The 27,625-nt window shown below is 35.8% G+C and overlaps 7 protein-coding genes across 8 annotated transcripts in view; 4 read left to right on the top strand and 3 right to left on the bottom strand.

Moving 5' to 3' along the window:
- LOC129247543 (lipase member H-A) overlaps nt 1-8,568 on the top strand; it is a 32,569-nt gene extending 24,001 nt beyond the window's left edge. For both annotated transcript variants that reach the window (XM_054886698.1, XM_054886699.1), the window contains 5 exons: nt 94-343; nt 428-585; nt 3,280-3,494; nt 8,085-8,253; nt 8,309-8,568. In XM_054886698.1, coding sequence (XP_054742673.1) covers nt 94-343; nt 428-585; nt 3,280-3,494; nt 8,085-8,253; nt 8,309-8,450 — 934 coding nt within the window. In that variant the 3' untranslated portion in view covers nt 8,451-8,568. The remainder of the gene's footprint in view (nt 1-93; nt 344-427; nt 586-3,279; nt 3,495-8,084; nt 8,254-8,308) is intronic.
- A 3,256-nt stretch (nt 8,569-11,824) lies between these two features.
- Nucleotides 11,825-12,999, top strand: LOC129247542 (WD repeat-containing protein 82). The gene has a single exon (XM_054886697.1). The coding sequence runs from the start codon at nt 11,927-11,929 to the stop codon at nt 12,878-12,880; it is 954 nt and encodes a 317-aa protein (XP_054742672.1). The 5' UTR covers nt 11,825-11,926; the 3' UTR covers nt 12,881-12,999.
- On the bottom strand, nt 12,919-14,266 carry LOC129247541 (mitochondrial ribosome-associated GTPase 2). Its single transcript, XM_054886696.1, has 2 exons — nt 14,059-14,266; nt 12,919-13,998 (listed from the first exon to the last, which is right to left on the bottom strand). Exons 1-2 carry the CDS (start codon nt 14,191-14,193, stop codon nt 13,018-13,020), a joined length of 1,116 nt encoding a protein of 371 aa, XP_054742671.1. The 5' UTR covers nt 14,194-14,266; the 3' UTR covers nt 12,919-13,017.
- Nucleotides 14,267-15,820: 1,554 nt separating this feature from the next.
- Nucleotides 15,821-17,122, top strand: LOC129247540 (haloacid dehalogenase-like hydrolase domain-containing protein 2). The gene is made up of 4 exons (XM_054886695.1): nt 15,821-16,011; nt 16,066-16,362; nt 16,578-16,797; nt 16,870-17,122. The coding sequence occupies exons 1-4, from the start codon at nt 15,860-15,862 to the stop codon at nt 17,032-17,034; spliced, it is 834 nt and encodes a 277-aa protein (XP_054742670.1). The 5' UTR covers nt 15,821-15,859; the 3' UTR covers nt 17,035-17,122.
- A 564-nt stretch (nt 17,123-17,686) lies between these two features.
- LOC129247539 (alanine--tRNA ligase, cytoplasmic) lies at nt 17,687-23,761 on the bottom strand. The gene is made up of 3 exons (XM_054886694.1): nt 23,626-23,761; nt 22,418-23,435; nt 17,687-19,692 (listed from the first exon to the last, which is right to left on the bottom strand). Exons 2-3 carry the CDS (start codon nt 23,410-23,412, stop codon nt 17,793-17,795), a joined length of 2,895 nt encoding a protein of 964 aa, XP_054742669.1. The 5' UTR covers nt 23,413-23,435; nt 23,626-23,761; the 3' UTR covers nt 17,687-17,792.
- A 1,066-nt stretch (nt 23,762-24,827) lies between these two features.
- Nucleotides 24,828-25,709, top strand: LOC129247537 (protein PPP1R35 homolog). The gene is made up of 2 exons (XM_054886691.1): nt 24,828-25,270; nt 25,341-25,709. Exons 1-2 carry the CDS (start codon nt 24,935-24,937, stop codon nt 25,605-25,607), a joined length of 603 nt encoding a protein of 200 aa, XP_054742666.1. The 5' UTR covers nt 24,828-24,934; the 3' UTR covers nt 25,608-25,709.
- LOC129247538 (dolichyl-diphosphooligosaccharide--protein glycosyltransferase subunit DAD1) lies at nt 25,614-26,110 on the bottom strand. The gene has a single exon (XM_054886693.1). The coding sequence runs from the start codon at nt 26,019-26,021 to the stop codon at nt 25,683-25,685; it is 339 nt and encodes a 112-aa protein (XP_054742668.1). The 5' UTR covers nt 26,022-26,110; the 3' UTR covers nt 25,614-25,682.
- Between the last annotated feature and the right edge of the window lie 1,515 nt (nt 26,111-27,625).

Below are 27,625 nucleotides of genomic sequence, written 5' to 3'. Positions count from 1 at the left end.
TGTTTGATTTAAAAAATTAGCGGCCAGCCCAAACTAAATTTTATTAAATTAATTAAATATTAGGGAATACAGAAATGTGCATTTATATTTCAGACCGACCTATGCCGACAGCGATATTTTTGCTCTGGATGACTACAAATCACTACTGGAAGATTCAAATTTCTCAAAAACAAAGAATACCGTAATATATTTGCATGGCTACCTAGAAGACGCGGATATTGAGAGTGTGCACGTAATTGTCGATGCCTATCTCCAACGGAACGATGTCAATCTTATTGTATTGGATTGGGGAGAATTGGCCAACGGCAATTACCTTTTCGATGCTGTCATCAATTGTAAACAGGTAATATCGGGGTACTCAAAAACTTAATCCTTATATATAACTTCGTATCATTTTTGTTTTTAACAATTCTAACTGAATTCAAAGCTTGGATCAGTTCTTGCGAGAACCTTGGTTGCCATGTTTGAGTTGGGCTTAGATATAAACAAACTCCATTTGGTGGGCCATTCACTTGGAGGTCAAATGGCTGGTATAATTGGCAGAGAAGTGTACAGACGTAGCGGCAAAAAGAAAAAAGTTCCAAGGTATTTTGCTCAGAATATAAAAATCTGTGGACTTTAGGCAAAACAACTTATTTGATCAACAATGCTTGCTAATAGATCAATAAATTTTAATTTTTGATTCTTTCATCGAAGAATTTTGTAATGCAATTCAACTTGTCTTAAGACGGTTGTTCAAGAAGTCATTAATATTCGGAAAGCATCAAATCAATTTAAGTGGTATTATCAAATGTTCACAGTTTATATAAACGTGTGTATGCATATACATATATATGTATAGATATATTTACCATATATATATACATACATGTATGCTCTATAAATTCATATGATGTTGTAAAGTTGTATATCATAATCAAAATTTTAAGTGGTTTGAATAAGAAAATAATTACGCAGGGAAATGTTGTATGTAATTTCAGCTGTATTATTTTGTGGAGTCTAGGCTAATCTCTTTAAGGTGATAACGGTAGTTTAAAAACAAAAAAATGTTTCTGCTTTGCTCTAATACAATTTTTTTTAATACATATGAGAGTGCAAAGACAAAACATCTTAAGACATGTACCTTATTAAATTGTTGACGTCTAAGTCCGACAAAGAGTTCGAGACTCTCGAACAGTGGTTTGCCCAGGGTTGACATTCTCTCCTTCCATAAGGCAGGGCATTCACAGAGGAGATGGAAAATCGTTTCCTTTTTCTCTGGTTGTTTACAGCTGTGACAGTGTGTGTTGTGATTGATGCCCATTTTCGCTGCTTGTTTGCCGACAGACCAAAAGCCAGTTACGACCACCATGAGCCTCCAGGCGTCCCGCCGTTTCATGTTTATCAATGTTGACATCTGTTTCAGGTTGTAGGTGGGCCATAACGTTCTGCTAATTTTGCATGTCTTCTGGTCTCGCCATCTAGAATCCGCGATTCGGAGGTATTTTGAGAAAATTGTATTCTTGATTGCACCCAGTGGGGTGAATCCAGATCCTTCAATGTTATTAATGGCAGATATACCTCTTGCCAGTTCATCTGCTTTTTCGTTACCTTCAATGTTCCGATGTTGCGGGCCCAGATTAAGGTAACGTTAGGGTTCTCACTTTAGGGGATAAGGTTATTCCTACTTGCAGCTGGCTATCCGAAAGAAATCCTTTGAAAGAAAATCTGCAATTAGTAACCTACAAGCTTACCCAATTGGCAGTACTTCCGCTTGGAATACACTGCAGATATTAGGAAGATGTACAGTATTTTCAGTTCTAAGAAGTTGCATAGTGAGAATGCCTTACTGCATTCCTCCTGAGATGGAAAGATATTAGCAAAATTCCTGTGAATGTTAACGTCGGGGCAATGTAATCAGTCCTCTCCGAGGTGTACTGAGTTTGTCGCAATAATAGACTTACATGACCAGGGTTCAATGTAATTTTAATTAGATTATACAAATCTGTATTGCTAACAGTCCCGAAAAATATTTAATTTCGATCAATATATAATATTTATTGAATTGTTTTCTAGTATTGCTGCCAATCATAATATATGTACATATATAAGATACATATGTTGTATTCCTGTGCAGATGATGGCACAGAGAAGAAATAATTATGCAAAATCTCATTTTTTATAATTACTTTAAGAAATGACACAACATTTTTTGAAAAAAAAATTGCCTTCCTTGAAGACAAATTTCTCAAAAGTATGTAGATGAAACATTATTATAAGTATTATAATTTTTCCCAAAGAAATTTTGAAATACTCAATACATCGCAATTTGCCCTCGGCCCGATGAGTTGATAAATAAATTGTCAAAACTCGGTCAATTATGGCCCGATTGATGTGATGATCCGTATACCATATGTTTATACCCTGAGAACGACTTTGTCGAAAAATTGCCGAAAACTCAAATTTCCTTGCCTATTTTTTGCAAATGAAATTTCGGAGTAGGGAATTTGAACTTTTGTTTATTTATATCGCTTAATCTCCAAAAATTAATATTTCGATCGGCTTGCCGGCAGCGCTCGAGTATATTCAATCTGCCTTGAAAAAAGCTGATCGATTGATCGATAATAATTGGCCGAGTATTCGCAATTTTAGTTTAATTCGTCACTAATTTAATACACATTTAGCGTTCGTACTTTATTTATCACCAATCAATGATTCATCATATCCAAAACTGTGACTTTAGTGTGTACTGTGTGATAAATTTATAAACACAAGCAAAGTTATATCAGACTGCAACAAAAGTTGGAACCCCCCCTAAATCTGAGGGTATGCGCACGGGCCTGTTTGAACTTTTTGTTTACTCCAGAAATCGTTGTGTTTACTTTTTTAAATTAGAAACGTATAACTATGCAAGTATGTACATATGTATGTAGCTTTACTTGAAATAAAACAGATTTCATATTTTATAATAACAAAAACCACACGGCTCTATTAGTGTGTACGTTAATAAAGATTTATGACATGTGTTACAAAGCACGAAATGTACTTTACTTGATCTAGCACGAACTCAGTAATAATGAATATAGAAAGCTAAGACAAAGTTTAGTAAACCACAGATTCAGAATTTTTTGACATACATATGTACATATTTTTATAAACAGAGATCGAGAAATTGCGTATGCTCGTGTGCTCATATGCAACTTTACCACATTCTTTATACATCTTTATAATGAACCGTTGAATTTATTTACTTTCTTTCTTGTCCTTGACATTTATTGTAAATTTTATTTTTTTTGCAAGAATTTCAGCCCTAGATCCTGCATTTCCTTTATTCTATGGATCGTTTTCAAATCATTTAAGCAAGCATGACGCCGAGTTTGTGGACGTAATTCATACGGATGCTTGGATTTACGGAGCACCTGTAAGCACTGGTACGGCAGATTTTTGGCCTAACGGTGGTACTACACTACAACCCGGTTGTCCTAGAAGAAATTATAAACTACTTACAGATAACGGTAAGATTTGTTATTTAAAATAATCGCACTTACCATGATTGTACTTATACATTACCCAGTGCAACATTTTCGTAGTACTTATCAAAATGAGCAAAACTCCATTTCGGCTTTTCTGGTTTAGCTCCAAAACGGATTTTATAGTCTCATGAATATTGTGAATTTAGTTTAGGGAATGTTTTTAATCAGCTGGTATACTGGTACCACCGTTAACAGATTCGCCTTTCTATATCGCGTATTTCAATTAAAAGTTGATTTACCTGTCTTCTGAAAAATTATAGGTATTGACTAGAAGAAAACAAATGATAGCAAACTGATTTGAAAAACTGCATGTAGTGTCTTAAGATATGGAAAATGTTGAGAAAATATTATTTTTTTATCATTCATAGATTCAAACCACCCCCAAATATATGGATATTTTTTTAACATATTTATGTGTTCGCAAATTTGGGTACCACCGTCAGTCGTTGTAATTATGTTACCCTTTTTGGTTATTTGGCCGAGCTCGTTCTCCTATTTGTGGTGTGTGGCTTGATGTTTTTCAAAATGGAGGGTCCCACAGCTTTACCCCGCCGGCAGATGATGTTTCGTTCCCGGAGTTTCTAACCTGTGCACTTCCGAATGGTAGTCACGCACTAACCCATTCGGCTACGGCAGCCGCTGAAACTGCATATTCTCTTCTTCTTCTTTTTGATTGGCGCGATAACAGCTTACGTGATTTTAGCCTCACTTTCTCGTGCTAACCGGCGCTAGTTGGACAACATCTTTCCAACATAGAGGAGGTCTTCCTCTTTCTGTGCTACCACCAGCTGGTACCGCATCGAATACTTTCACAGCCGAATCGTTTGTATCTATTCGCTAACGTACAAAGGTTAAAAACCTTCCGCAGAATCTTTCTCTAACAGCACTCCAAGCGACGCCTCAATAGATGCTGTCATAGTCCAAGCTTCTGCGACACACATACGTGAGGACGGGCATCTGCATCTAGGGCCTGAAAAATATCGAGAAAATACCATTTTTCCATTTTTGAATCGACTCTTAGGTTCCAACCATATTCAACATTATTTTTTGTAGTTTATTTTGTAGCAAACGATATTTTACAGCCATGATTCAATTATAAAAGGTTCGGTAATGGCAAAGGTGTTATTATTAATATTTATTGAGTACGTATTATTGCTTAAATTTCAGACAATGTAGAAAAAGTACTGTAGCCTGTGTGTACAACTCCCATGCTACACTCGTTTTTTGTTGAGTTATCTGGGTATTTGGTGGTGTACTTGCGTTTTGCTATATGTGGTGGCTTCAATGTAAATCTTCTTATAATTGACTCTTCCGCCAGTGTAGGCCTTGCTATAATTAAAAAAATTTGTACCAACAAGATACACGTCCTATTCGAATTCTAGTTTATCAGGCCTCATTATAACCTCAAGCCTTGACCTAGTACTATGTATTACTGCTGTGTTTAGTGATTTCAAGCCTGTAAATGTTAATGAACTGTATGAAAATCTATCAAATGTTGCGTGAGATATAACATACCTATGTTGGTTATCAGAGAGGGTAAATGGGAAACCGTACTTTTTAAATAAAACCCTAACTTATTAACTTGATGCCGATAACCCTCTACGTATTGTTCGGGTTAGGAATAGGTATTGTCCTTTATATAATAGTAAGGTCAGTTGAGCCATAAAAACTCGTAATAGGTTAAGTACTAAATGGAAAAGAACCAACACTGACTTCGCTTAGTCGCAATGCGAAATTGCTCGAAACAAAGCTACCTTACCTACCCCAGCAGTGCAAGACAAGCGAAGTGGTTGTGCTCCAGCACCAAGTTAAGCCCATCAAAGGATTTATAGTTCAATTTGAAAAACTTTAATCTTCATGGAAAACATAAAACTGAGAGTAAAATTCACCCTGCCATTCTTAAGAACTGTTTTTTTATAACGCCAACAAAAGCTACGAAGCTTAGAACTTCATTAGTCAAGTTGCATCGAAATAAAATATTCAATTTAATTTCATGGGTTAACTGAAGCAGACGTTTTGATATCCATTATGAACGACAAATCTAATGTCATTGGTTAGGATGGGATATCCTTGAAGTTTGTGAAATTAGTGCTTCCATTTATTCTTAGTACATTTACACATATAATCAACCACTGCTTCAAAATTTCGTGTTTTCCAACGGAGTGGAAAAGGACTCTGATTATTCCCATCGCTACAAATAATATCGCCACTGAACTGATGACGTAAGAATACAGTTTGACAGTAGTGACTTAACTCTTTTTTGTCCCTTTGATTTTTCTAAAGCATTTGTCGGTGGCCGCCGTAGCCGAGTGAGTTGATGTGTGAGTCACATTCGTTAGAGCGTAGGTTCGCATCTCCGTACATGAAACAGCAAATTTATAGAAAACGTTTTTCTAATAGCGGTCACCCCTCGGAAGCCAATGGCAAATCTCCACCATCTCTTCTGCCATGAAAAAGCTCCTCATAAATAACCATTTATCGTTGGGACTCCGCTTAAAACTATAGGTCTCTCCATTTGTGGAAAAACATCACGACGCATACCTCATTATGTTTCTAGACGTAAATTAAGAATAAAGTCACGCTGCCCATTTTAGACCAATAGCCAACACCATAGTGGCCAGTGCTTTAGTTTCATTTACAAACGCAAAACGAAGTACCTCCTGTCATCAAACAAACGCGTATCGGCACCCACGTCACTGTTGACAGTTATGATTTCGAGGTTGTAAGAGACTTCGATAATGTAGGAACCAACATTAACACCGATAACAATATCAGCCTTGAAATCCAGCGAAGAATCTTCCTTGCCAACAAGTGCTACTTTGGACTAAGTAGGCATTTGAATAGTACAGTCCTCCCATCATGCCCGTCCTACCGTATGACGCAGAAGCTTGGAGAAGATTTTTGGGCCTTTGCGCGTAAGCGACGGCGAGTATCGAAAGCGATGGAACAATGAGCCGCATGACTTTTACGGCGCCATAGGGAGTGCAGCAAATAAAGATCCAGCGGCTTCGTGGGCTGGGTCATGTCGTTCGAATGGATACAAACGCTTCGGCTTTGAAAGTGTTCGGTGCAGTACCAGCTGGTGGTAGCAGAGAAAGGAACGACAAAACTTACCTCGGAAAAGGGACATTGTGTTTTGCGAAAATAAAGGGTGTTTTTTTAGAGGTTAGGTTTTCAAGTTGGCACTACTTTTTTCGTAGATGGTCTTTTTGACAGCTGCACTTGATTTATGCTCAGTTTGGTTTGCCATTTCATAATGAATAGACTTACACCTGAACAACGTTTGCAAATCGTTCAAATTTATTACGAAAATAATGGTTCGGTTCGCGCGACGCATCACAAGAAAATTTTGTTCAGCGATGAAGCTCACTTTTGGTTGAATGGGTATGTCAATAAGCAAAATTGTCGCATTTGGAGTGAACATAATCCACAAGCCATTGCTGAGACGCCGTTACATCCTCAAAAAGTCACTGTTTGGTGTGCTCTATGGGCAGAGGGAATCATTGGTCCATATTTCTTTAAAAATGAAGCCGGCCATAATGTTACAGTCAATGGAGAGCGCTATAGAGCCATGATTAATGACTTTTTCGTGCCTGAATTGCAACAATCGATTTATTGAAGGAAACTTTTGGTGAGCGCATTATCTCGCGCCGTGGACCTGTGGCGTGGCCTCCAAGATCGTGCGATATAACACCGCTGGACTATTTCTTGTGGGGCAATGTGAAGTCGCTTGTCTACGCAGATTAGCCCGAGACGATTGACGTCTTGGAAGAGAATATTCGGCGCGTTATTGCTGACATACGGCCCCAATTGCTGCAAAAAGTGGTCGAAAATTGGGCCTCTCGGCTGAAATTTATTCGAGCCAGCCGCGGCGGCCACTTACCCGAAATCATTTTTAAAACATAATGGCAAACCCTTATCTTTATAATAAAGCTAAATTCTTGGCCATAACATTAAATTATATACGTTTTATTTCATCTTGAAAACCTAACCTCTAAAAAAAACACCCTTTAGTAGTTATCACGAATGCAAAAAGAGGGAGAATGTAATGTCATTTTGAAATACATTTTCTTCCAGCAAAAACATTGCTAATATTTTTTAGCTGAAAATCTACAAACAAGAGTCAACTAGAGTTACACGTAAATATGATGCAAGGGAATCCTTGAACCGCGAGATTTTATTTAGTAGGAGGTTAAACAACCAAAATATGACCTAACCATTGTACAACGTGGTTGTCCTAATAAGACCATGATGTGTTAGCAACAATATTTATTTTTTTTTGTGAAAGAGTTTTATTTAATTTAATTTAATTTTTTTTTTTATCACCTAGTATCAAAAATGAACAATGATAATTTTAACAAATAACTTTTTTTCTCCATTTTCTTATTATTAGAAAACTAACCCGCATTGCTGCATTGAAAATTGTCGTCATTGATCTAAGTCTAGCTGAATTTAATACCAAGAATATCTATCAACGACTGTAAATTTAGCTTATTTAGGAATAAGTTTCTTCTCTGTTTTATTTCACCAATACAGATTTTCAACAAACATTTTCTCTTCTACTATTTTCAGATTTATGCAGTCACCGCAGGTCATGGTGGTTTTGGGCTGAAAGCGTGAAAAATGAATTTTCGGAACAATTTTTTGCTGTCAAAGCAATAAACTGGACGGATTTCAAAAATGGCAAATACATAGAAAATGAGGATCACAGAGTTGTCATGGGTCATGACTGTCCCACGAAGTATACATATCGCTAAAAGAATCAAATAAACTTATGTAATTGGTTTATTTTTAAGCATATCTGGTGACTACTATTTGCAAACTAATGGCGTGCCACCTTATGCAAGAGATCTTGCTGGCGTTACCTATGTTCATCCCACAAAACTTACTGGAAATTGTTACGTCGAATCTGAGACAGTTACGTCAACAAAAACATAAAACATGGATTGGATCTCTAGTTATTAGAATGTATTAATATTCTCACTTGTATATTAATATTCCGTACTTAGTTTACACAAATATATAATATAACATATGGATGTACTTTTGGGTGGCTGATTGATGCCAGTCCTTAAATTTTGTATATGGCCAAAAATGAGACACCTACATTTTATTTTATTTTTAAAGTTCCAATTGAATTCCCATAGGAAATAGTCACTTATTTAATTTTATTAATCTCTCTAATAATTTCACTAATCTTCTGAAATACAAAGACGAGCTCGGGCAAACACTCAGAAAGGGTGTAAGAGACATTTAAATACATAATATAATGGGTGATCAAATTGGAGGTACTTTTCCCAATTTCTTAATAGGATTTTTGACTACTAAATACTAAATACAAGATCGTGTGATATAACACCTTTGGACTTTTATTTGTAGGGTGTATGTGGATAAACTGGCCTCGATTGAGGCATTCAAAGCCAACATTACTAAAGTTATTTGCGAGATACCGACCGAAGTCCCCCAGCGAGTCATTCGAAATTGGTGTCTACGGATACCAACATTTAAAAGGGATTACCTTTAAAAATATATAAATGGTGCCAATAAAATTAATGCTTCTACACAAAAATAATAAAGATTGCCCAATCAATTTAAATGTTCCTGGTTTTTATATCAATACTCTACGATTTATTTAAAAAATTAACTATTTCGTCTATTTTGTATAGACCCTGAAAACTACCCAAAATTAAAAAAAAATATATCTAACAAGAAAAATATATTATTGCATTGTGTTGAAATGTTTTTTTTTTTTTAAATTCTTTGAACAATGTATTGTATTATTGATATTCAATAAGTTTTGTAGCTTACCCTTAAAGCTGTATTTGTTTCTTATTTTGTATGGTAGTACAGGTATTAAAACTAAGAGCAAGATTTTTCAGTACTTTCTTGCACAGCTAAAGATTTAACCCTTAGAGTACGGAGTCTATTTTATAACTAAAGTCCCCCACACAAAAAATGTTTTGTTTATAAGTTGGCATATTAATATTACAAAGACTGTTAGTAAATTAAAAAAACGATAAGTTTTTATACATGATTTAAAATAAAACTCAACCACCTAAAAGAAAAAAGGTAGAAAAAAATATTTAACGAAGTTATTAAAGAAAAACGAATCTTGAGACCCTAAAGTCCCCCACTCCGTACTCTAAGGATTAAAGTAACTGCTCCGCAGAATATTTCCATTCGCTTCACTTGTTTGCATTTTCGAAGCGCTTCGTTTTGAATACCTAAACACAATAATGATAGAGTAAGAGATTGCGCCTTCCGAATTCGCTGTGTCGTAAAAGCCCATGAATAAACAAGCAAAAGGAAGGGGAATTACTTGTATGCGAATAAGAAGAGTAGGCGAAAGCAATGGAAACAACCAAACACAAGAACGCACACATACTTTCTTACCACGGCGTCTTCCGCACAAAAACGCAAAAAAAATGCATTTGGCTTTATATTAATTTGTGCTTTCGCAATTTAAATCGGGGCTCTTCCCCTTCATTACAAGGCCTTTCACTGAATTTTCACAAACATGTTATTTCTCCTCCTTTTGTTTGTTTCATATTGGGAAAGAAACTACCGTCACTCTTGTTAAAATCGCGAAAAATAAAGTAACTTCTTTTTAATGGCGCCACCATAGACCCTCAATTCGCGTTGGTAAGATTGACGCAAAGTTTTGCTAAGTAAATATTATTAGGTGATTTCATATATGTAATTGTACTAGGGCAACAGCAATGTATTTTATTACTATTTTTTTTTTTTTTTTTGATTGCCAAAAATTTCAGTGAGAGGTAGCAAAAAATTAGTAGGGCAGCAGATCGTAAGAAAAAAACATCAGGTGCTATAGCGAACTCACCTGGTGTAGATTCGCCATGAGTGCTTCATATTCACTCCAGGCGAATTTAAAGTTATAGTCTTACCAGAACAGCTGAGATTTTCGCCTGGTTGATTCTTATTGTCAAAAGTATGTTTTGTTTACACCAAATTGTTTACATATGGATTTGTGAATCTAGTTTGTGACAATTTTGAGTAAAAAGAAGGGGCCGTGATAGCTCGTCCCAAATAAGGATTACTAGTCGACACTCGCAATAGGCATGAAAAAGAACTGTGAATGTAAATATGGTATATAGAAATAAATTTGTGATAGAAGGCCAATGTAGCTGAAGGCCATGTATGTCTAACCTCCGGAAGACACACAGGGGTGTGCGTTACCCCGCAGAATATCATACTTGATTGATTGTAGTTTGTTTATTTCTAACATCTATTTTCACGTCTCTTACTCTTCCCATCCAGCCCGTCAAAAGGAGCATTTACTTTGATCCTCCACAGTTCTGTCTATTTCTGAATGCAACCACCCGAGCTGGGCCTGTCCACCCTTTTCCCATCATACTTGTCTCACGCCGACTTAAGAGTCGGTTTCTTTCTTAAGTATCGTCTGTTTAGCTGCCGCTGACTTCGTAGACGTCTGCCAGCTTTAATACATGTTGCATATTGCTGATTGCTAACCAAATCTTATCGCACGCATACGTTGAAGTCATCATGATGACCACTTTATGTTCTGGTACTACCGGATCTTCTGATAGTGTAGCTAAATCCCGTCTGCATGGACATAAAAGCGACTCAGGTATGTAGGTACTTCTGATAGGAACCATGACATGTCAGGAATTGTGTTAGCTGAAAAAAAGCTCTCCATAGCTTCGATTTAACCATTTTACGATATTTGGGACTTGCGTACAAGTCCACCTTTCTTTTATTGAGTTTTCCAAACGCTGCTGTCATTTTAGTAAGGATTTAGCCTTCTCTTTTTTCTATAATCGCTGATAGGTTAGTGTGACACTGCTCCTTTTAATTTTAAAATCACAATATAACCAAGCCATTCATTGAATATTCACAAACAAGTAATCTCTCTTGTTGTTGTTGTAACAGCATAAACATTCCCCATACTTACATACGGGGAATGCTGCTGGAGTGACAGTCCTTGACCGGATATAAATCCGGGTCGTTTCGGTAACGTAGAACCGACTGTCGTGGAAACGCAAGTAATCTCTCTTCGATTTGTTTGTTTTATTTCTTTCAATTGTATTCAGTACATTCATCTGAAGAGAGGAGCATACGACGATAATGAAAATGGAACTGCTTTTCGTTACCTGATTTTGTGCTTGTATACGAATGTACACGAAAAAAACCAAATCAGCCGGTCTACTGCTATCACCTTTATTGAATTCGCCTTACAACAAACTCATCACTGATGCAGCTTCTCTGTCAAAAGTCTAGTTAAAGCTTTTAAACTGTCACCCTGCGTTTTAGATTTACTTTGTCAATGAAACACTCTGTGTTCCAAAAATCACTCTACTTCCTCATCATACAATAACTTATCTAGATCCGAGATTTCTTATACTGGCGATTGTTTACATCGTGTAAGGATAAAAATGAAAATGAAGCTTGTTGATTCCGTTGTAAAAAGTTTTAAGGTTGCAAAGGTATTTCGTGAAAATACTGACAAAATAAATGCAATAGACTTTTCTCCAAACGGTGAGCATTTGATTTCATGCAGTGAGGATGACCAAATTGTTATATATGACTGTGAGAAAGGAACGCAGAGTCGAACTGTTAATTCAAAGAAGTATGGCGTTGATCTAATACGTTTCACCCACGCCAATAACACCGCAATTCATAGTTCAACGAAAGTAGATGACACTATACGTTACTTAAGTCTTCATGATAATAAATACTTGAGATATTTCCCTGGCCATACAAAAAAAGTTATTTCACTGTGCATTTCGCCGGTTGAAGATACCTTCCTCTCTGGCTCGTTGGATAAGACTTTGCGATTATGGGATTTACGTTCGCCCAATTGCCAGGGATTGATGAACTTACCTGGTCGTCCTGTTGCCGCATACGATCCAGAAGGATTAATATTTGCAGCTGGTGTAAATTCTGAGAGCATTAAGCTATATGATTTGCGCTCATTCGATAAAGGACCTTTCGTAACGTTCAAATTATATCAAGAGAAAGAATGTGATTGGACTGGTTTGAAATTCTCAAGGGATGGTAAAATAATTCTTATCAGTACGAATGGATCCATCATACGTTTAGTAGACGCATTTCATGGAACTCCTTTGCAAACTTTCACTGGTTATCCAAACAACAAGGGCATTCCCATAGAAGCCAGTTTCAGTCCGGATTCGCAATTTATTTTTTCGGGAAGTACAGATGGCCGTGTGCATATTTGGAACGCGGACACTGGTTGTAAAGTATGCGTTTTAAACGGAGATCACCCAGGACCCGTGCAATGCGTACAATTCAATCCCAAATACATGATGCTTGCATCGGCTTGTACAAACATGGCTTTTTGGTTGCCGACTTCAGAGGAAGATTTATAAAATTTGTTTGTTTGAAATGTTTCCCTGCTATTTGTGCTACTAAATCTTAAACTCATGTATTAATTTTAGTTGATAAATATATGTCTATGAACAAAAATAAATAAAATATTTTTTCTTTATGCTTTATGTTTTTACTTTTATGTATGTTGCTCGCAGTATTCCCGCATGATTGATAATAGTTCAGACAGATTTTCGCCTGTCTTTGCACTAACTGCAATAAGTTTACCATCGAATTTGCTTTGAAGATCTACATAATTATGTCTGGCCTCTGGCAAATCAATTTTATTCGCTACAACTATTTTGGGGCGCTTCGCTAAATTAGGGTTAAATTGTTTTAGCTCATACATTAATTGTTCATAGTGTAGCATAGGATTATCTAAACTGGCGTCCAGAACAATAAGCAACACCTTACAACGTTCTGCATGCTTAAGGAACTGTATTCCCAGTCCTTTATTGAGGTGCGAGTCCGGTATTAAACCCGGTAAATCAGCGACTGCCAATTGAGTTAAGTCATCATATTGCACCATTCCAATGTAAGGACGAAGCGTTGTAAATGGATAGGGAGCTACTTTTGGCTTCGCTCGTGTAATTGCATTAAGCAATGAACTTTTACCTGCATTGGGATGTCCAATAAAACCTACATCGGCCATAGTTCGTAATTCCAAAACGTAAGTAGCATCTTCGCCCTCTGGACCATACTCGCATATTTTTGGGGTTTTTTGAATCGAAGTGGCAAAAAATCGATTTCCTTTTCCACCGACGCCTCCTCGCGCAGCAACAAACATTATATTCACTTCACTTAAATCCCCAACTACACAACCCTCTTTATTCCGCACTACCGTTCCGATAGGTACTTTTACAACTGTGTGTTGTGCATTCTTCCCATGACAATTCTCACTCCGGCCGTTTTCTCCTGGTAAACCACATATTTGGCTGAGTATATGATTAAAATTGTGTACATCTGTAGTTGATTGGAAAATTACGTGGCCACCATTTCCGCCATCTCCACCGTCGGGACCGGCACGTTCATTACACCAAAGTTGTAAAAAAGATATGCAACCATCTCCGCCTTTCCCACCGATTACATGTACTTGTTTTGAGTCCACGAAGTAAATTGGCTTTTGTAATGAACCTTTGTCAACATATTAAAACTTTATATGTATAAAATGAAAACAAACCTCTTTTCTAGTTGATTTCGATTTAATGGGGCGCAAAGCGTTTGGCAACGAATGTGTTCTTCGTAATACAACATGTAAACCATTTTCGACTACAAAAATTCTTCGAAAAGCCGCCAAAAATTGAGAAGCAACCATTTTTTAGGCCCAGTCAAAGCAGGTAGATCGAAAAGCTGTTTTGAATTAAAATTTTGTTTGGGCCGTGTTGTTAAAATATTATGGGGCAAAGCATTAAGGTTAGGACATATTTGGTAATTGGAAAAAGATGCGAACGAACAGCTGATTGCTGTGACGAAATTCGTACCATAAATTTTTACGGCTTTCCATTACATCCACCACATTGTATTTGGGCGGAGAGGGATGCTAGTGTCACCGCCTACCCCCCAAAAAAACATTTTATTGTAAAATGTGTATATGCATGTCTTATAAAAAGAACTCCGCAGCCGAAAATTTGGAATAAAAAATTCTCGCGGAATTTTCACTAATTATCAATATATTATCTTAAATTTATATGTATACATATATCCTGAAATTGAAATAAACAAATAATGCCGATGTCGGCCTAGTAATATAACCTCAATATAATTGATTACAATTCCTTTTCGTACCGCAGTGTTATCTAGTTATATTCCCTGCCATTTTTTCTTGTTTCGGATTATTCTTTCCGCACTATCGTTCCTTTGACAGTTCGTTTTGTACATTTATTCTGTTTAGACAAACATTTAGAATAATAAAATTTTAATAATATATAAAGTATTATTTAGTACATTTATTAAATGTACAATCCATAAAGATAGAATGTTGTTCCTTATCGGTGTTTATATTTAAGTAAATGAGCATCTGAGAAATTAATGCAAAAAATAAGATTTTTTAACATTAAAGTTTCACGTAAAACTCTTACTGATAATTTATAAAATTACTACAGCAGCATTCCCCATACATGTACATATATGCTGCTACAACAACCGGTGTTTGCAGGTTTTGGGTTTGAAAGAAGCTGCAAACCCTATAGCAAGCTTTAGTGGCAAGTAGTGAAACGGTGCGTTTTCTTTATGGTACCTACACTCACCGACGTTATCGTAGTCCCTGTCGTTTGTGTTTGGTTGTATTGACACAATGTTGCCATTGATATATTTGCATACACTCTTTTACATACACCCGCGTTATCACTTACAAGTTTTCATTGTTTAATAAACCAAAGTCAAATGCAATTAGTTCATTTATCTACAATTAACATCATTTTAAGTTATTTTAATACAAATTAAAATTTTTCTAAGTTTATTTTGTTAATGATTTCGAAATGTACTGTTTGGCAACACTGCGTGGTAAGAGAGCAATGAGCTGACACATTTTTACGGAACAATCCAAAATTCTTCATTTACCCACGTACACGATCTACGATACCTCGTAACGGAACGATGGTGAGTTTTCATTATATGGGGCTTTCATTAGTTTAATCGTGTCAGCTGACACGGAACGTACGTTTACGTTGGTGAGTGTGAGCACCATTATTATTATTATTTATAGGGGATATATACAATATAACCCTAACTTAATTAGCATACTGGCTGCACCATTACTTATACGGGAGTCATATAAGCTTATTTGCCCAGAAATAAGAGACATCATATTTCATCAAGATGTTTGTTTTCTTAATCGTGAATTGCCCTATACAAAGTTGGGGATGCGACACTGGGGAAACTGGCAATCTTCTAAAAATTCCCCCCTTTTTAGAATAATCGAAAATTATGTATCGGCTACCAAAACGAATTTATCTGCATATAAAATAGCCTTATCGGTTACTATGTACGCCAGATTTGTCAGATGTAGTTTTAATAAACGTTTTTTATCCCAAAAAAGTATAAACATGTCCATAAAGGCTGCTCTTATAGACTTAAGTGGGACTTTGCATGTTGAAGATGAACCCACTCCTAATGCTGTTTATGCTTTGAAAAGGTATCTATTTATTGAAAATTGTAATAAAAAAAAATAACTTTTTGATATTGTCAGATTACGTGAAACAAATATTCATATCAAGTTTGTAACGAATACCACAAAGGAGTCGAGAAAAACACTTCATGAGCGATTACAAAAGATGGGGTTTGAATTGGAAACATCTGAAATTTTTAGTTCATTAAGTGCTGCGGCAAACTATGTTGAAAAGGAGAAACTTAATCCATTTTATTTGTTAAGCGAAGATGCGCGCCGAGACTTTGTTTGCACGGACAAGGAACGCCAACTCGACTCGGTAGTAGTTGGACTAGCACCCGATGAATTCTACTACGAGAACTTAAACAAAGCATTCAAGTAAGACATTTACTTTGTAGGGCACATGGAAAAATTGATCAAAAAAGTCATATTAATGCTTTTGCAACCGGTACACTACTGTTGGTACTCCCTTAATTTTTCCATATGCTTCATAAACTGGATAAATAATTTATAGTTAATTATCTAGTTTGAAGTTCAGGTATCGAAATTTATCAATAGTATATATGCAGACAACTTTAAATTTGTAATTGCAGTTTGCTCATGGCAAACAAAACTAACCGGCTTATAGCCATACATCAAGGCAAATACTATAAGAGACGTGATGGTCTTGCACTGGGTCCCGGAGCTTTTATTAAAGGATTAGAGTACGCAACTTCCGTACGTTCAATACTTATAGGAAAACCTAATGAATACTTTTTTCGAAGTGCCATACCTGAAGGAATACGTCCAGAGGAATGTGTTATGATAGGGGATGTAAGTACATAGCTGTTTTATGTTTTCAACATTATCAATAAAAACTTGTTAAATAATTCATTTATGTTGCAGGATCCCAATGATGATATTGCAGGCGCAATGCAATTAGGATTAAAAGGTATACAAGTCAAAACAGGAAAATATTTAGCAGACATAGTCGTTACTCCACCTCCAACCGCTCTTGTTGAAAATTTCTCAGAGGCAGTAGATTGGATAACAAAAAAAAATTTAATGTAAAAGTTTAATTCGATTAAATAATATGTACATATGTAGATAGAAAAATATTGACGTTTATAGGTAATAAATTCAGAAACCACTAAAATAAGCGCGGCTTTTGTCTGCTTTCTAATGCGATTTAAAAGTTCCGTTTTCTTTTTACCAGATATAGCAGTTACTTCACTTCCAACTGTCCTAGTTGAATGCCTCGCAGAGTTAATAGATTGAATACCAAATAAAAATTCAGCTCACAAATCATTTGTCTTAATTACATAATAGCAGCATAACTTATTGCGAAATTTTTACTATTTTTTTAAATATAGTTCATACCAATATGTTTATACTGCAACAAAAAACATATAACTCAAAGGTTAATATTTTAAAGAATTTAAAAAAATTTTAAAGTTTTTAGTTAGAATTTTTGGAAAAATCGTTTGTATACAGTTTTATAGCCCAGTCGTAGCCATTTGTGAGATTTTGAGCAATTTTTTATGTTGCTAACTATGTACAATAACGCCATTGCTGCTTGTCTACTTCCAATGACAAATTTCCTGCTCAATGCCACCGCAAAAGAAACGATCAGAAAATATGTCTTAAAAAGTGGGTACTTTAAAATGCGTTCGACCAAATATGTTGAAAAGCTTGGTATTTTTTAATCCAAAGTGTTCTAAAATAATTTTAAATTGATTTTTATTTAATGCCAAAATGGCCGCAAACAAAATATTTTTAAATTAATAAAATAAATAAGTCTCAAGTTTTAGTAAAACGTGTGTCAGATATTAAACACCAAGTTTAATCTTTGCGAACTCTGTAGCCAATCTCATGATTTCATCCACATTTTCGTAGTTTGAACCAGACGCCTGTGCAGATTCTGGCTTTCCACCTCCTTTTCCACCAATGGCATCAGATAACTTTTGTACCCATTCATTTGCCTTAAGGCCCTTGTCTACAGCGGACTTTGGAACAGAGGCCAAGCAGAATATCTTGTTAGAATCGGCGTCGACGGAAAGTAACAATGCAGCGGCGTCGGGGCACAAAGTACGTACCTGCTTTAAAGCCCCATCAAGGGCCTTAGTATTGTTGAAAGCCTCAAACTGTTTTACTAACAATATGGCACTTGGGTTTGCTTGGCAAATCTCTTTCGTTTTTTCGATCACGGTAACAGCAACAGCTGCTTTCAATGTTCGTTCCTTATCGTCGAGTGTCTTTTTCAATTGTTTAAGCAAATTACGCATTTCATCTTTTTTCACATACGGTATTACGGCTTGCGACACCTCCTCTGTTAATTCCACAATTTGCTTCACATAGCTCTTTGAATTTTTACCATCCTTATCCTCTTCTATTGTAGATTTTAATGTTTGTATTTGCTTTTGAAGTTCATCATTTTTCTTTAAGGCTTTCACTGCTTCAGGACCAGTAAGAGCTACGATACGCCGTATGCCTTTCGCGATGGCTTCCTCACTAGTAATTACAAATTCCATCATATGGCCCGATCGCTGTAAATGAGTACCGCCACAAAATTCTACTGACGTTTTTTCTCCTGCTCCGCTTTCGGGATTATTTTCTAACTCTTCCACTGGTACTCCAAACGAAATTACACGCACAGGGTCTGGATAAACCTCATCGAAAACTGAGCGAAGTCCAAGAATTTTTTTGGCATTGGCCAATTTTGTTTCTTTCGCAAATATAGGTATATTCTTATAAACAATATCTCGCGTTAATTGTTCGGTCTTAACTACCTGTTCAATTGTCATAGCAGACTTGCTACTGAAATCAAAACGTAATTTATCTGGCACCACCAATGATCCCTTTTGGTCAGTCTCTTTGCCAAGTACTTGAAGCAGGCTATGATTTAATGCGTGAGTAGCGGAATGATTCTTCATAGTTAACCAACGGCGCTCAATGTCGATTTGAAGCTCAAGCTCATCACCTACAGCGAATTCTCCATCTGCAACTCCAATGTGCAAAATATACCCTCCTCGATTATAAACTGCTTCAACAAAAAACTTATCACCAGCACTATTTAAGAAACCCTTGTCATAAATTTGACCACCACTTTCTGCGTAAAAGTTTGTCTGGTCTAAAATAATGCCTGCTTTACTACCAGGTTCAATCTTAGTTACAAATTCGTTTCCAAAACGGAGTGCAAGTATAGTTGCTTTGCATGAACCAAAATTATAAGCAGAATCAAATTTTTCAGATTCAGCTTGATATTTGTATTTAAATGAATCATTTGTGATTGGTATTTGTTTTGATTGTAATTCGGAAATGGCATGCACATCTAAGCAAATTTCTTCCGCTTTCAAGGTGCTCTTTCCTTGTGACATTATATAAGCTGCCTGTTTCGCTTTTTCGTATTCTTCCATATTTATTTGTAAATTCTTCTCTTCAGCCATTAGTTGGGTCAAGTCAACTGGAAAGCCATACGTGTCATACAATTTCCAAGCCAAATCTCCAGGAATTATATTTTGGTTGTCCAACTTTGCGACTGTGCGATTGAAAAGATCTCGCCCGCGGGATAATGTTTTTAAGAACTGCGCTTCCTCCTCGTTAATAATTTCAATTATTTGCTGAGGATTCTTTTTCACTTCAGGAAAAGCATCACCTAGCAAATCCACAACAGTGTACACTAGTGACCCAAAGAAGCCTGGTTTCGCGTTTAGTTTTTCCGTGGCATATCTAAGAGTATAAAGAGAAACATTAGCTATAAAAGTTTCCTCAAAACGATTTATTTTAATTTGTTCAAAGAATAGTATTTGTCTCTTAAATGTAATGCATAAAACATACAACTATATTCAAATTCAAGAAATGCCTAAATTGATGTATAACTGAACAATAAAACATCGCATTATATATGTACATATATAATTGCGCGTACTCCCTTTTTGGGTGTTTGGTCGAGCTCCTCCGAGTTATGGCGTGCGTCTTGATGTTGTTCCACAAATGGAGGAGCCTACAGTTTCAAGCCGACTCCGAACGGCAGATATTTTTTATGAGGAGCTTTTTCATGGCAGAAATACACTCGGCGGTTTGCCATTGCCTGCCGAGGGGCGACCGCTATTAGAAAAAACTTTTTTTTTCATTTTGGTCTTTCACCAAAATTCGAACCAACGTTCTCTCTCTGACATCCGAATGAATTGCATTACTGTCATCTAAAATTTCCCGGCCGATTAATTTCACGTAATGGCTATATAAACTGACAACCTAGGTCATGCGATCTAACTCTACTACTTTTTGTGGGGTTTGTTGAAAAGTTATGTCTATGTGAATAAGCCAACAACGATCCCAGAGCTAAAACACAAGCGGGTCCTTGAAAAATGTAATTCTCGTGCTCATGGCGGACATTAGAATGGTGCCATTTATCACATATAACTATTAAGAGCCGTATTTTGAATTATAATAGTAAATCCTAATTTCGTTTCACGCTTCTTTAATTCAGAAGCATACATTTAGGAGGAATATACACATATTTTGGCATTTGTAGTAGCGATATCTTTTAATTGATTTGTAAGCTTTATATTTATTACACCAATTTGAAATCCGATTAATTTACTTCCCGTCAGCATCAAAATACCTTTCGATCGATAAATATATTTTATATATTAATTATTCATACCTTAAAAATATTTTTTATATATAGATAAGATAAAACACGGAGATCTACCACAAATAAAATTAAGATTAAAAAATTTCACTTCACAATTTACATTTTTAGGTTACATGCAGCGCCCCCTTTTAGAATACCGCCCACTTTTTTACTTAAAATGGTATTGAAAAGCGTGCCCGACAAAATTAAAACATAGAGCTCCGCATTAAAAAAAATTTAAATGTTAAATAGGCGCATTCTTTTCGCAATACGCGTTGTGCAATTTGTTAGTTCTGAGAGAAATTTAGAAAGCGTACGTTGTTTTTAAAAATCAGTTCCGCCTATGAAAAACGATTTCAAGCAGTGTTCCTATGTCCACCATATAGGTCCAAAAATGTCACATGGATCTGCAGTAAAATATTTGAAGAAGTCAGAGACGTTCATAAATAAATGGGTGCAACGGTATACCGAAGTTAAATAATTTTTTTGTGACAAAGCCAAACTTAACCCAGTTCCCTTACTAAACGATTCTATTAGACAGACACGGGATTCCAGTGGCTTAACATAATCTGTTTCAGGGATAAACGATAAGAAAGTTGTGGATGGTATCAGATGTTCGCTTCCGATAAATTGGGATTAATATTTCAACATTTGAAATAGATAATAGATTTAGATCGATATATTATATCTTTCATTAAAGTCGGATAAATGGAACTTCAAAAAAGGGTGTTAAGGTGTTTAATGTGACGTATTTATATATAGATAAAAAAATAAGGCATAGGTGAAATTGTGTTTTTATATAATATTTATTATCAATGTTATGTATATTGCAACCAAGTTCGCCACTCATTTGGTTGTGGCTTTGTACACCTTGTACTATTCATGCTATTCACCAAAAGGGCTAACCCAAAAATCAAAGTGGAATCATGCAAAAAAAAAAAAAAAATACATTTAAATGCAAAACATACATTTTGATAATTATTCTTAAATACTTCGTATGATTGATAAGTAATCACTCTCAAAATTTCAGTAAAAAACAGTGCGAAAATGGAACTCCATTTAGACAGCTAAAGCCTTGAAAAAAAAAAACGAAAAGCTCAAAAGAGCCGCTGCTGCCGTACCGTTTGCAATTTTTGGAATAAATCCTATAAGATATTCCTTTCGGAGAGATTAGTATACCTGTTGCTGGCTATTTATTAATAATTATAAAATTCTGCTTCGAAAAGCAAATTTATCGTTTTCAAATAAAATGAGTTAATTATATAAGTACAGACATATTGATCTCTCGCGAAACTGACTCACTTTATCGCAAAACATAAGAATAGTTAAATCTATCACAGGATTGCTTTGAATTGTACGAATCTATTAATTAAAAAAACTTAGTCGTTTTGTTGAGTGTTCTTATGGAAATTATAATTTTTTAATCTAACTAATAATTCATACACAATTGGCGGCCGCCGTAGCGTATGTGTTAGTGTGTGACTACCATTCGAAATTCGGAGTACGTAGGTTCGAATCTCTGTGAAGCACCAGAATGAAGAAAACGTTTTTTCTAATAACGGTCGCCCCTCGGCAGGCAATGGCAAAACTCAGAGTGAATTTCTGCCATGAAAAATCTCCTCATAAAAAAATATCTGCCGTTCGGAGTCGGCTTAAAACTATAGATCCCACAAGATTTGTGGAACAACATCAAGACGCACGCCACAAATAGGAGGAGCTCGGCTAAACACCCAACAACTGGGTATAATCGCTAATTATATATATATATATATCTATAATAATTCATACTAGCATAAAAAAATTAGATGAAAAGCTCACCTTACAGCTCGTCGTAGAATTCGTCTAAGTACATATCCTCGCCCCGTGTTATCAGGTGTACCTCCATCAGCGAGAGCAATTGTTATTGTTCGTGCGTGATCCGCCAATACCCGGTATGCCATATCAATGCCATCCACGTCATCAGCGCCTACTCGTCCTTCATACTCTGGTGCACCCGTACCTTCTTGTATTGCTTTGAAAAGCGGCATGAAAAGATCAGTATCGTAGTTTGACCTTTTGTTCTGAATCACTGACACCAATCGCTCAAAGCCCATTCCACAATCTATATGCTTCTTTGGTAATGATTTAAGAGTACCATCGGGTTCTCGATTATATTGTATAAACACTAAATTCCAAATTTCTAAGACATCTGGGTCATCCATATTTACTAGATGCGGTACACTACGCCCGCCGATGCGATCAAAATGAAGTTCGGAGCATGGACCACATGGACCCGTTTCTCCCATTTCCCAAAAGTTATCCTTCATGCTACCTGGTAAAATGTGCTCTGGGAGGAGCCCAAGATCTAGCCAAAACTGCTTACACTCTAAATCGGGTTCAAGACCAGATGCCTTATCGCCTCCAAAGTACGTCACATATAATCGGTCTTTCGGCAATTTCATACGTTCCGTTAAAAATTCCCAGGCCCATGTGCAAATTTCCTTCTTAAAGTAGTCTCCAAATGACCAATTTCCCAACATCTCGAAAAATGTGTGATGGTAAACATCTTTACCTACATCATCAAGATCATTATGTTTACCACCCGCACGTATACATTTCTGCGTATTTGCTACACGAATCCACTTGACCATTTCGCTATTTGGATCAGCTGTACCCAAAAATATTGGCTTAAATTGATTCATTCCAGCGTTAGCGAAGAGCAAAGTAGGATCATCCAAAGGTATGGTACTGGACGAATGCACATAAAGATGACCTTTCTCTTTAAAGAAACCCAGAAAGGCATCCCGTATTTCTTTTGCTGTTAAAAATTTCATTTTTCCTCGATTCAGTTGAAAGCCTAAAAAAAATATTAACGAATTACAAGAAATAAGGACAGCTTTGCCACGTGATTTTGCATTGCACTTTCTTTGTGAAAGTGCATTCGTGTCGTAGCATAAATTCAAATACTATCACTTTGATCTCAAGGGCTGTGAAAAATATGTAGCTGCCACAAATAAAAATCCGTATTATGTTATCTCTTTTTATACCTTTAAAATACACTGATAACGTTCGTACTTCAATTAATATTCTGGCAACCTAAATATTGTGATAAATTCAATAGACTCAAAAGATGACTATTCGAGCAATTGTATTACGGAAACCGCAATCAGTGATGTGTCGATTTCTAGTTAAACACACCAATTTGGTTATTTTTGTGGCTGGTTACTCTTGGCTTACTTGGCGTTTACACGAACAGTTTACACAATCAAACTTTTTTATAAATATATTAATACATTCACAATTCTCTAAATGTCTTCGTCACTCTCTATAATTTTTTAGATAACAGTAACTTTGACAAATTATTTGACGTAAATAACTAATTCGGTGGGTCGCGAAAGATTCTAAGTCAGAGCAAGATCAAATATATCAATATTACAAATATAAATATGCATAAGTCTACGTAAGCTGTAGTCTCCTTCACGCGATGTACAAAATAATAATATGAGCGAAATATTCTACATGAGTTAATATAATCGGTTTATATAACTGTATGCGCATACATACAAAATGTTATCAGTATAATAGCTGTTTTATTATTAGCGATTTAGTGGTTTGAATTTTTTCGTTTGGTTTTGATTTTTGTTTCGCTAGCTCGTAAAATTTTTCACAATGTCCTAAGTGGACCCCCCTTTACACCTTCATGGAGAGTGGCAAGTAACCGTAACCTTCGCTTGTTTGCTTACAAAATACTTTTCCATTTTTTACTGACAAAATTCAACAATCAAATAAGCCGTTTACTATATTCCAATACTGCTACCTGTCCGCGAACAATTCCAATTAATTTACTGAAAAGCATGGGTAAAATAATGTGCTGCCAGACGCAAAGCAAACAAATTGAATGCGAATAAAAACAAAGCAATATAGGAACGCAATTTACATACAAACTCTTCTGTTAAAATTTAATAACAACCTCTGAAATATATAGAGTGAGTTTGAAAATATTTAATTAAATTATCAATTTGATTTTTGAAGAACAGCTGAAGTTCAACTTCGCCCAAAAATACTGTGGGCACGTAGTTGGTGTTGGATTGACGAGAATAATTTTTTGGAACGCGGCCCAAGGCCGCCTAAGTAGGTCATACTTATAAAAACTTTTTTTTAAAACGTGGGCCATTAATTTAAAATTTTCCCAGTAATTCATTTGAAAATTCCATCACGAAAATTAGCTGATCAACGTATTTTGAAATAGCATGGGAACTTGCTATTATGGGATAAAATCGATACTCAATAGAAGAAAACGATTAGTGGTTTTAAAAGTAGACTATCGGCTCTATCGCCGTTTAATGTTATTTAAAAATGTCAAATTACCAAAAAAAGTCCCTTAAGACTTTAAGTAAAAATTCAACGTGTCGAAAGAATGTGGTTAATCCCAGCAGTAGTATTATGTGCAAAAACAAACTGCAAGCACACTCACACAGTTCTTGCCCATCTGCTAACCAAGTGCAAGCTGTAAAGGTAACCGCGAGCATTGGTTCTAGTGGAGACAAAATTGTCAGGAAATATAACGCACCCCAACTGAACAGCGTTTTGCGCGAAGTTAATCAAATAGAGAACATCGAGGCTATGCGACCTCCATTATTTAAGCAGGATATTGATTTGACACCCCGCTCGAAAGCGATCATCGCACCAAAAGTAAACCAAAATAACTTTATAAATGCATATTTTTATTATATATTTTAAATACTTCAATTTATTTCCGCAGGTAACCCAAAGGCTGAATTTTAATACTGATCAAGTAGTCTTTAAAAATCTCACACCTATTAACGTTAATGATTCAATATTGATTCAGAAACACAATGCATGCCCTAATAAGTATAAGAAACTTAATAAGGTACCATCCCCAGAATTGTATCACTGGCTAGAGCCGTTGCCGGCATTAAAACATACAATTGATGAACCAGAAATAACGCTAGAATTTTGTGAAGAAGAACTTGACCCTTTTCAAAGTTACCTACGCCTATTAAACTGAAAAATATTTTGTAATTTTAATTTGTATATTTCGTAAATACCATTTTTTTGTATTTGATTTATTTCAGTGACATTCTTATCCAATAAAATTCATGACAACCAAGTGTAATATAACGTGTGCAAAAATGAAATCAGCGAAACCGCGTTCCGGTGAAATACCCGCGAATACTGCTTTATTTTGCGGATTTGCTTGAAGCCGGAGACAAACGCCGAGTACAAAACAGCTTATTGTACTTATGAAGCCCGACAGGAAAGAATTGAATGGGAATGTGCCGACTAAACAACAATACACGAACTGAATAACGCCGGTTAGAAAGACGTATGCCAGGTAGGTATCCACTAATTTCAGCTTACGAGGAGTGTTTTCTACATAATCATTGTAGAATTTTCCAATCACGCCTTTAACACTGGTCATTTTAATTATTTATTTACTGGTATTGTATAAAAAAGACACGTCGAAGTCTTCAAATAACTAGAGATGTGTGCTTGCGAACAAAATTTGATTATCGTTTACGTCCTAAACCAAAGTATAAACGTAACAATTTTTGGATATGTTTTGGCCTTTATGAGGCAACAAAGGCGAATTCATATAAAGTGATACAAGTAGTACAAAGACAGAATTTAAATGTACTTTGTTTTTGCTTTTGGAGTATGAACTGGCAAAGTGAGCTGGCTTCTGCGAAAAGGTGAAAGGAAACTGAATTACAACACAGCTCGGCAGTCGGCTGAGAAATTTTGAAACTAAGTTTTTCTGAAAGTCAGGGTTGTATATAGAAAAGTTCTTTCCCAGTTTTCCAAGGTTGGGATTTTACCGTTTTTTGTGGTTTTTATTTGAGGTTGTTGGTCGCAGAAGCGTTTGACAAAAAAAAAAAAATACACATAATTTAAATATAAATAGTTTTACTAGAAGATTTCTCTGTGATTTTTTGTCCCTGTTGTGCATCTTTGTTCGCCATTTTAAGCGAAAACTAGTATTAACGCTACAAGTTAATAATAATATAATAATAATAAATTCGAAGTGATATAAACATTTTCTTCTTGACGGAATGACACCCAGCCAACGGAGCCGCTGGATCTTTATTCGTTACACTATGTCTATGTGCTCATAAAGCTCATTGTTTCATTGTCTACGTTACTCACCGTCGCTAACGTGCAAAGGCCCAAACATCTTCCGCAGAATCTTTCTCTCAAACACTCCAAGTGACGCCTCATTAGACTTGAACCCAAACGTGCTCTGTCTCGCTGTCTGGTATCCTTATCAGGACTATTTCGTGTTTTTGTTTTGGCATCTCATTTGTTCCCTATTAGGCCTCTTCTATTCGTTCATTTTATCGCTTGCTATCTCTATGCTCGATTAACTTGGCGAAATGTTTGCATGCGAAAGCATCAACAAGCTATAGCTCATTAGACTGGTATAATTCACTGCCTTACAAACACATATAATTTATGGCAGCTCTATTCCCAATATGGTATATGTTCTTTCATATCAGTTGCTTCATCTATTCACCACTTGCTAACGCTTGGCGAAAAAAAGAGACCTATTGTTGCCAGTCCATTTTTCGAAACTTCACCGTTCGTAAGAGTACCTTGCAATCTCAAAATTATAACTATGAACAATGACGTGGGTGCGCCAACTGTTTGTTTGATGAGAGTAGGTACTTGGTTTTGTCCTCGTTCACCAGACCCAACCGCATTGCTAGAACAAAATAATCACCTACGAAAATAAAACACTAGAGTTTGAGGAAAATAAGCAGCTAAAAGAACAACTCACAAAGAGTAAAGAAATAGAAATATCATAAATATGTACATACATACTATATGTAGATATAAAAACAATTATTAAAAATGCAATAAATGTACTAGTTGATCAAACTTGTAATGGAAACCAATCAAGCATAAATGGAAACTTTTTTATAAAATATGTTAAAGTAAGTGTAAAATATGAAGACATTCGAAACTTTACAAAAAAAAAAAAAAAAAAAAAAATTACGTCCGATCAAATAATAAAAGGCAATAAAT

This window comes from Anastrepha obliqua, chromosome 5 (assembly GCF_027943255.1).
Source record: "Anastrepha obliqua isolate idAnaObli1 chromosome 5, idAnaObli1_1.0, whole genome shotgun sequence".
NCBI lineage: Eukaryota > Metazoa > Arthropoda > Insecta > Diptera > Tephritidae > Anastrepha > Anastrepha obliqua.
Note: the sequence above shows the minus strand (reverse complement) of the source record. Positions and strands in the feature narration are given on the sequence as shown.

Coding starts and splice junctions, on each gene's coding strand:
- LOC129247542 (XM_054886697.1), top strand. CDS start 11,927: ATGAAAATGAAGCTTGTTGATTCCGTTGTAAAAAGTTTTAAGGTTGCA.
- LOC129247541 (XM_054886696.1), bottom strand. CDS start 14,193: ATGGTTGCTTCTCAATTTTTGGCGGCTTTTCGAAGAATTTTTGTAGTC. Junction 13,999..14,058: donor CGAAATCAACTAGAAAAGAG/GTTTGTTTTCAT, acceptor TCATTACAAAAG/CCAATTTACTTCGTGGACTC.
- LOC129247540 (XM_054886695.1), top strand. CDS start 15,860: ATGTACGCCAGATTTGTCAGATGTAGTTTTAATAAACGTTTTTTATCC. Junction 16,012..16,065: donor GCTGTTTATGCTTTGAAAAG/GTATCTATTTAT, acceptor TGATATTGTCAG/ATTACGTGAAACAAATATTC. Junction 16,798..16,869: donor AATGTGTTATGATAGGGGAT/GTAAGTACATAG, acceptor TTTATGTTGCAG/GATCCCAATGATGATATTGC.
- LOC129247539 (XM_054886694.1), bottom strand. CDS start 23,412: ATGAAATTTTTAACAGCAAAAGAAATACGGGATGCCTTTCTGGGTTTC. Junction 19,693..22,417: donor ATTCTACGACGAGCTGTAAG/GTGAGCTTTTCA, acceptor TTATACTCTTAG/ATATGCCACGGAAAAACTAA.
- LOC129247537 (XM_054886691.1), top strand. CDS start 24,935: ATGTCAAATTACCAAAAAAAGTCCCTTAAGACTTTAAGTAAAAATTCA. Junction 25,271..25,340: donor AAGCGATCATCGCACCAAAA/GTAAACCAAAAT, acceptor TTATTTCCGCAG/GTAACCCAAAGGCTGAATTT.
- LOC129247538 (XM_054886693.1), bottom strand. CDS start 26,021: ATGACCAGTGTTAAAGGCGTGATTGGAAAATTCTACAATGATTATGTA.